The sequence below is a fragment of the Populus trichocarpa genome, chromosome 18, assembly GCF_000002775.5.
Source record: "Populus trichocarpa isolate Nisqually-1 chromosome 18, P.trichocarpa_v4.1, whole genome shotgun sequence".
Classification (NCBI taxonomy): Eukaryota; Viridiplantae; Streptophyta; class Magnoliopsida; order Malpighiales; family Salicaceae; genus Populus; species Populus trichocarpa.
In genome coordinates, this window is record NC_037302.2 from 3895845 (window position 1) to 3905622 (window position 9778).

General features: G+C 31.8%; 1 protein-coding gene across 1 annotated transcript; it reads right to left on the reverse strand.

The window, feature by feature from the left end:
* Positions 1-2061: 2061 nt before the first annotated feature.
* LOC7462918 (uncharacterized) lies at positions 2062-3174 on the reverse strand. Its single transcript, XM_002324177.4, has one exon. It carries the CDS (start codon positions 2847-2849, stop codon positions 2304-2306), a length of 546 nt encoding a protein of 181 aa, XP_002324213.3. The 5' UTR covers positions 2850-3174; the 3' UTR covers positions 2062-2303.
* Positions 3175-9778: the final 6604 nt, after the last annotated feature.

The following is a 9778-nucleotide window of genomic DNA, read 5'->3' on the forward strand; positions in this document are numbered from 1 at the left end:
TATATGGCACGCCTTCTAATTCTTTAACTTAAGAGAGAATCATTCGTTTGAAGTTGGGATTTGTTGCTGCCAGACAGAATGCAGAAATAACTGAACTTGTCTTATTAAATTAACTGGGCTATTAAACTTTCTTTATTTTATGAGGAAACACTTGTTTGGGTTTCAGACTTGTTTATTTTATTTATTTTAATTAGTTTGGGCTAGTTTTAGCTTGGGTTGATTATTATTTAAATTGGGTTTATATATGACCCATTAGGAAAACTAGAGTTTTTGGCTTGAGGTATAAATACTCTTGAGAATAATTTTTAGCACACTTCTTTTTGGCTGATAATATTTTGATTTTTGCCGATCTTTGGTTGTCAATCTTAGTTCTTGATTGAACTTTCAACTCTTCAAAGAAGTGACTAATCTTTGTTGTGAATTTATACTCTTTTTTGCTCGTCTTCAGATGTAGGCATTATGATTGGGTTGGTTTATAGTCTTCTTGCCTTGGAGCAGGTCTTCCATTGTGATAAGCTCATCATATTTTCAACAAACTTGGATTAGATAGATCTTGGGTTCGCGAATTCCATTCAATGCCGCAAGGGTTCGCATCAAAAACCTTCTTCCTCTGTCTGCAGCGCATGCCCAAAGGAAGAAGATGGTACGCAGTACCATCAAAAAAGCGTCGTTCTATCCTCTCTTTTTCAAAGGCAAAACACGTCCTTTCATTTAAATGAAACGACGTTGTTTTGTATTTTAAAAACAAAATAAAATAAGTCTTTATCTCCAAATCAGTCTTTAATTTTTTATTGATTCAATCAAGTCTTAATTGAGGTTTTGATTTTAAGAGTCAACTCAATTTAATCTCTGTCAAACTCAAATGTCAGCCTTAAAGTTGGCTATCTTTTTCATTTTGGTCCTTAGTTTTAAATTTGTGCATTTTGACCCTTAATTGATCAACAAACTTCTAATTTTTTCAATTTGACCCCTGATTCGGTCAATTTCAGCCCTTATATTCACGCGCCTTTTGGTCCAGTTTGGTCCTTAGTTTTGGATTTCTTCGATCAAGTCCCTAATTGCAAATCGAACTTCAATATTTATGCAATTAAGACCCTAATTTGACCAAATTAACTCTTACAAATTTTAATTCGACCCCTAAACTTTAATTTCTTTTAATTAAAACCTAGATTGACATTAAAAAATCAAAATTTTCTTACAATTAAACCCTCCATAAATTCAATTAAACCTTCAACAAAATCTAATTGGGTCCTTAAACATTCAATTTTGAATTTTTCTTCCTCAAATTGAATTTTCTTTGCCAACACCGACTTTCATCAGTGAAAAATATATTGTCAAATTTTAATCTTTGTATTTTTTATCCTCCTCAACCAATCTTTGGCTATTTTTTGGTCGCTTTGGTATCCTCTTCTCACTTGTATATATTTTTGGTTTTCTCTCAACAATTTTTTTTTAATTTTTTTATATTTTCTCTTTTCCTTTCTTTTTTTGTGTGGGACCCCCAAAAATAGGTAACAACAACTGGTACACATAGAGTTATAGGGGCATTTTATGGTGGCGTCTCTTAGATGTTTCTCATATTATGTTATCTTTATCAATGACTTTAGAAAAAATATATAGGTTTACTTCAAAAATATATTTGATATGTTTGAAACATTCAAGAAATGGAAGGTCATAGTTGATATTAAAACAAACATGAAGCTGAAATGCTTAAGGTATGATAATGAAGAAGAGTGTATTGATGGAAGATTCTCACCATCATTGAATTATATTTTGTTGACTAATAATGGTGAGCTAGAGAGTTTTAATAAAGCCTTATATTCTACAGAATAAAATAAGTGGATTTCTTATTAGAAAATCAGACATTAGAGCTAACCAAACTACCCGTGAAAAATAAGACTTTGCGTAACCACTAGGTTTATAGGAATATGACTAAACATTATGATAATATGGTTCAAGGCCATACTTGTTGTGAAAGTTTCAGTATAAAAGGGTCTCATGCAGTCATGAAACTTACAATAATCATACTAGTTATAGGGATAATGGTTACCTAAAACTTGCTTCTTGAACAACTAGACGTCAAAATAACATTTATTTATTGTAACTTGAAGGAAGATGTCTACATATATCAGTCGAAGTGGTTTACAGTACAAGGAAAGTAGAGTCTTGTACGTTTGCAAACTAAAGAAGATTCAATATGGTTTGAAGCAAGCTCCAAGACGTACGGTGGACAGAAATACAATCCTAAATGAACCAGAGCACTTCCATAAAAGAGCTCAATTGATTATTCTCCGGTCAGTGATCTACCTTGTGATTGATGGAATACAACTAGAGCTCCTTGCAATGCCAGTAGTACCCTTCTGGTGACCACCTGATCTATCTCTAGGACTAATGGACTTGGCTCGAAGACTTGCACTCTTTTTTAGCATCGCCCTCATGGCTTCAGATTGGGACAAGACAGGATATGCCCTCCCAAACCTATTAAACCGTACGCATGCATTCATGTGCTCGTTCAAGGCCTCTTCTTTATTGCCTCCATTTTTCTCCATTTCCTGACTAACTGCTTCTGCACATAACCCACAAACCAATTTCCCTGAGAACTTGTCTCGCACTCGTTTTATGTACTCAGGGGTGCACTCTTCACACATGCCACAGCACTCACACTTGGCATCTTCTATCTCAGAAATCGGCGCGAGCTTCGCATGATGATCAACTCCTTCCTTGCTGAGTTCAAATGAGATGTCAGATATCGTTCTTTGGAGATTTTCCATTGAAAGTCTACGGGGCTTGTGGGCTTTGTTACCACTCTTTGAGTAAGAGTCAACTAGTGTTTCTCTGTTTGGTGCCATGATGATGAAGGCTAAAACAAGTGCTAGCTGCAATTACTCAACAAATAATAGCAAAGAGAACTTACAAGTTGTGGAATTAAGTAAGTCGATGAGCTTGCACTATCTGCTATGGTGAAGTTAAGAATGCCATAGGTTTCCTTTTTATATGATTCTCAGATTATCTCTAGAAAAGTGTGGGAATGTGTGTGGACCAGGGAAATTGCTGCTCAGCGGCCACAGGATTAGAGAGACAAGAGTCTTAACGACCTAGATTTTTCATGAATATTTTAAGATGCTGGAAGCTACAGAATCCCTTTTTTTTTTAATTTTCATGTAATAACATCAGCTTGGAAAGTTCAAGATTCAGACGCATATGCGATTATTATGAAATAAATGATGAGTATTGGTTTAAATCAGTGGTACTCTCTTTTTGCAGTCATTATAATGTAGGATTTAGCTTTGCAAATTTAAAGGAGACGTTCACGTGATGCATGATCTATTCCAACCACAGAAGTTTGCTACTGATCATGCATGATCTACTCCAACCACAGAAGTTTGCTACTGATCATGCATGATCTATTCCAACCACAGAAGTTTGCTACTAACTTAATTAATGATTGTTTAAATTGGAAAAGCAACAAACAATAAGTACAGAAGATTGCTTCAGATGTGTTTGTAGCTGAAACAACAGCACCACTGGTTAAATCTAAAGAACTTGAGTCACGAGAAATATAACCAGCCATGTGAAAAGGGTATCAAAAGTTGGTATTCACAGGTGTCTCGGATGAAAGAAGAAAAAGTGATTTTTTTTTATTTTTTGAAAGACTAATTTTCATCATTTTAAACTTATCCTAGCTCGATGCTGTGGAAACCTAAAAAACAGAACAGAGTATCTGATTCTTTGAAGGGAAAAGTTTAATTTTATAAAAATAAGTTATTAATTAGTAATTAGAAATCTAAGATAAAAGATTGGTTATACTAAAAAAAAAATTATTATTCATAAAACATTCTACCTAAGATAAATTATAATGTTGATCATGTCTTAAATTGCTAAGATCTTTTATATTTAAATTAATAGTGGTCTAGCTATTGACTATATACGGATTAATTTACTATAATGAGTTAAACCCTGGTTTATATTTTAACCTAACCATTATAAAGTATGATTGGTTTCAATTGCTTTGTAAGTTGGTTTTAAGTTGGTTACCAATATACCTATGTTCGGTTCAATAAACCTAATCCAAATCCTAAAAAAGATCTATAGAAGGAGTCTTGATAAGTTTCATCTAATCTATTATATCTCAATACTCCTCACTTTGGTGTTAACAATACTCCTCACTTTATAAAAATAAGTTGGTTTTAAGTTGGTTACCAATAGATCTATGTTCGGTTCAATGAACCCAATCCAAATCCTAAAGAAGATCTATAGAAAGAGTCTTGATAAATTTCATCTAATCTATTATATCTTAATACTCTTCATTTTGGTGTTAATGAAAATTCTCATATTGAAAATTCTTACTTATTAGAAGTTCAAGAATTGCATCCTTATTATTATTTTAGATTTGAGATAATAATTCATTGTGAATTAATTTACCTCGAACAATTTTGTATTGGGATTTTAAAATGAGCATTGGACTAGCAAAGATGGCAAAAATAAGCTTTGGCATCTTCATTCAATACAAACTTATCATTTATCAATTGAAAATTACTATTATTGTTTATTTTCCAAAAAGAATGGGTTTTTTTATTTTCTTGGGTATATAGGTCCAATGAGATATTTAATTTGGATCAAGTTTTTAATAGGTTTAATAAACTTGTTATTAAATTTTAAAATACATGTTATGAATATTTTAAAAATATGGCAACACAATAATTGTTTTTTTAAAATGCTAAACATGGTATAAAATGCTAGATTATGCTAAGAAATATATATTGTTTTGTCTTTTCTTTTTTTTTAAATGTTTTGCCATGATGCAAGTTAAGAAAAACAAATGGTTAGTTTTTTTTATGGCAATCTCCTCCTTTTCTTCTTATTTATTTACTCTTTTATTTTTGGGTAGTGTTTGACATTTTAATAATGGTTTCTTTTCAAATTGATTTTTGCTTGGAAATACATTAAAATAATATTTTTTTATTTTTTAAAATTTATTATTAATATCAGCACATTAAAATAATATAAAAATATAAAAAAAATAATTTAAAAAAAAACATGGTATTACCATAAAAACAAACATTGTCTAGAACTTGTTTGAAAAAAAATATGCATCACAATAATCTTAAAGATTTTTTTTATGTCGTGGATTCCAGATGACAATTTATAAAGCCTATATATATATATATATATATATATATATATATATATATATATATATATAAAGTTCGGCACACACAATAATCTTTTGAAATAAATGAGATTTGATGTTGTTTTGTCTCAAAAAATTGTGTACTGTCGATATTAGATTAAAATGCAATTAACTTGAAGTTAATGTGAAAACTGGAAAATAATTTTGCTAAGCTTAACAAGTCAAGAAAATTTGGAAACAGAAAACCTTTTGTTAGCTAAACAAGTGAACTAATGGAACTAGATTTAAAGCTAAACAAGTCAAGGAAACCTGGAAAATTGAAACCTGAAATTTCAGTCTCCGCTTCATATATATGAGAACCATTAAACAAGTTTTCTCTGTGGGTTCTTCTCAAGCTGCAGATAATACATCAGAGGACTTAGGCGGTGATCAAAATAAGGCAGGGCTGCTCCCTATCCGTGCAATCTCAAAGCAACTTATGGGGAGCCTGGCTGACAATCCTCATGATCCTGGACTTAATACAGCAATGGAACAGGATCAATTGGTGGACATGCGTTTGCTTTCGGTTGTGCCTTCTACTGTGAGTGTTAATAGAGTTTGTCCTCGGGAGAGTAATGGGAGGCATATGAATGTCAGCACTCCATGAGCTGTGTTATTTGCTGTTCATTGTCATCTTCCGCATTATGAATTTCTTCAATAACTTTACAGTTCTCTCTTGGAATGTGCACGGTGCTGCCAACTTAAAAATTCAACGTCACTCTAATTAAGGAATTAATACAGAGATATCATCCTAATATTGTTATTTTGCTGGAAACACATGCATAATTTGGGAGGGTGGCAAACTTTTGGCTGAACTTAGGGTACTCACCTGCAGCTAGCCATTGTGAAAGCTAAGGGACATGCTGGTGGTATATGGGTTCTTACGTCAGGTCGACAGTTTAATACATCCATAATTGTTTCCATGTCACAGTGCATTACATTGGAGATTCAAGCAAGTAATCAGACTTGGAGTTTATCAGAGAAATCTGTACCTCTCCGATTCCTAGTGTACGTTACAAACTTTCGGAACATCTGATCCTGATCAAATCCTTTGTTCGTGGATCATGGATGCTAGTCGGAGACTTCAATGAAATTATCCTACCTTCATAGATTCATGGGAGCCCTTTCTCTATGACTAGAGCTTGTGGTGATGGCGGCATGTAATGTGTTGGACCTGGAGTCTAAAGGACAAAACTTTACATAAGACGGGATGTAGCTAACTGGTCAGGTTCTAAATTTGTTTTCTAAAAATTATTAATTCGAGTCTCATAAACTTCGGGATTACTGGAGGCTTACATGATTGTTAACTTCAGGACTCGTGAGATTAGTCAAGGTACGCGCAAGCTAGTCCGAACACCCATATTAACAAAAAAAAAAAAAAAAACTTTACATAGCATAGACATATTTACGGGGCGAGACACATAGTGAAGAGGATGGATCGAGCACTTGCTAATAATAATTTGCGCAATTCATTCCCTAAGTCTTATCATAACCCAATTCTTCTAAGATATGCATGGTGGGCTACCTCTTTTTGTCAACGAGAGGCCGTTTTGTTTTGAAGTAGCATGGACCACCCATGATGACTATCATGAGATTGTCTCCAATGCTTGGCGTAGCAGTGATCGGGATGTGCTTCGTGGTCTTGATACGGTAAGAGAGGAACCCGTAATCTTTAACAAAATGAAATTTGGGAACATATTTAGACGGAAAAGAAGGTTAGAGGCTCCCTTGAATGGGGTACAACGTCGATGTACCCCATTCTTTCACACTTTAACTATGGTGATAAGAAAGAGGAACCGTGTAAAACGGTGATTTTGATAAAAAGATTAGCAGAAAAGTACTCTGATGGTAGTTTTATTGGTCCTTTACAAGGTAGTTTTATTCCTGGCAGAGGCAGATAATGCTCCTATTGGCTTTCAAAATTTTTATTGAATATTTATCTATCTAAATTTATATTTTTTTACTTTAAATAAAAATATTTTTACTAAATATATCCTTTGTCAATAAAAATAACAATCCGGTTGTCAATTTTATCAATATTCTTATATACATGTTAATGCTCTAATTTTTTCACTTGTCATTTTAGTCTTTCACCAACAACTTGAACAATTTTCTTGGTTTTCTTTATATATATATCCTCATGAATTTTAGTTTTTTTCTATTTTTTTTTAATTTTTTATGGGATCAAAAGTGGATAGCAATACTTTGTATCATAATGATAATAACTAAAGGTATGTAATGAAACGTAGCACCATGATGATAATGACTAAGTTGGTATGTAAATGATACTTAGTAATCATAGAGTCGATAACAAAAGTACGTGAATGATACTTAATGATAATAGAATTGATAACTAAGTGTTATGTGAATAATACTTGTTAATCTTGGTAACGATGGCTAATATGTTCCTATAGCTCTGATATTTAGTCACATGGTAACTAAGGATGGTGCATATTGGCATGCTTAATCCCTAGAGGTAGGTAAGTAGGGTCATGGTTTAAAGCATTATATAGTCACCCAAGATGTTAATACTTAGTTGTTGTAGTATGGGTAACTAAGGGTATTGTTAGTTTGGACACTTAGTCCAAGAGAAGGGTGACTAAGTATACAGTGCAAATGAGTATGAGGTCATCGTAAGGTCAATGACTATGGTGGAGAGTGATATTGACGATGTCAATATGTAATTGTAAAAATATCAATCATGAAAGAGATAAATTATTAATTGTAATCATCTAGGTGGTGGCTCAGTGGTAAGAGTTTGGGACCAAGAAGTTTGCTTCCTCTGTGGTCTCAGGTTCGAGCCCTGTGGTTGCTCATGTGATGGCCACTGGAAGCTTACATGGTCGTTAACTTCAGGGCCCGTGGGATTAGTCGAGGTGCGCGCAAGCTGGCCCGGACACCCACGTTAAACTAAAAAAAAAAATTATTAATTGTTGAATCAAAATTGACATTATGAATTGTCGAGGATACCGATAATTAAATAAATCAATTATGGATTGTTTAGGACACCAATGATAAAAGAAATCAATTATGGACTTTTAAGAATAACAATGATTAATTAAATAAATTATGAATTATTGAGAATAATGATGGTTAAGGAAATATCTATGGATAACATTATTTTCTATTTATAATAAGTTTCAAATTAAAAACCAATACTTCTGATTAAAAATATAATTGTTTAAAAGAAAAACACATAAATAAGAAATTGATTAGAGAGATACATTTGTTTTCACTTCTTATTTTAAATCAATAAAAAAAATTCCATTTCTATTTTAATTGCCTTCATTTTTATTTGATAAACAAAAAACAATACATGAAAAAATAAAGATAATTTTGATGGAAAAAATATTTTTTTCTATATAATTTAAGTCATTGTCTTTTTATAAAGATCATTTTTCATTTTCATAAATTTAAATAAAAAAATAAAAAATTTATCATTTATCTAAATCACAAGGTCAAATATTTATATACACGTACATCTATAGAACCAACTTTTCATTTTAATCTTTAATTAATATTGACAATTGTTTTTATTATTTATCAGTTTATATATTTTTTTAATTTATTTTAAAAAATGCACATATCTTCTTTCAAGTTCTCAATTAAGAATTTTTATGATACCGAAAAATATATTCACAACATCTTACGTTGCATATTAATTTAAGATCTTACCCACAGTATAATGCGACATGCACTGATTACTGTTCCCTAAAGTAAATGAAAGACTAATTGTTATGATTACACGTGCAGAATGCATAATGTATTCAAAGAAATTTTTATATTTTCCTTCAATATTAATTCCTATCTCAAATTGTTAGCTCTCTTCTGGCAATATTTCTTATTAATTCAGAAAATTTCTTAAGGAAAATAATGCGATGTTTATTTTTAACAGCTAGGTCAAACATCCATGTGATATAAGTAAAGTTAATTCTTCTTTTTTCAAGTTTTTCTTAGAGTTAGCTCAAACATAACAATAACAATACATCCACGAAATTTTTATTTTTAACAGCATAGGTAAAACTAGGGGTGATCATTTTCGGTTCGGTTCGGTTTTTATCCAAAAAAATAATCAAATTGAATTTTTTTTAAAAAAACCGAAACTGGTTCAAACCGACCGGTTTCGGTTCGGTTTGGTTTTTTAGGACAAAAACCGGTTCAAACCGGTTTGTCTCAGTTTTTTCGGTTTTGGCTCGGTTTTTTTGGTTTTTTTTGGTTTTTTGGTTTGGGTTCAGTTCGGTTCGGTTTTTTCGGTTTCAGACTTATAAAACCAAGACCGAACCGGTTGGTTTTTTTAAAATTTTAATCGGTTTAATCGATTTTTTTTTACGGTTTGATTTTTCGGTTATTTTTTTCTGGTTTTCTCGGTTTAATCGATTTTTTGATTTTTTTGCTCACTTCTAGGTAAAATATCCATGTGACCTATAATTGAAGAAAATTGAGTATAATTCAGCCTTTATTTTTATTGAAATACACTATATTGGTGAAAGAAGTGTGATCTCATAACTTTTTATATATATAAAAAAAATATACTTAATTTCGGTTGATATATTTGTGTGCTCAGAACCCTTGATCAAACCTAAAAGAATAAAGTTTGTATGATATGTA

Coding starts and splice junctions, on each gene's coding strand:
- LOC7462918 (XM_002324177.4), bottom strand. CDS start 2,849: ATGGCACCAAACAGAGAAACACTAGTTGACTCTTACTCAAAGAGTGGT.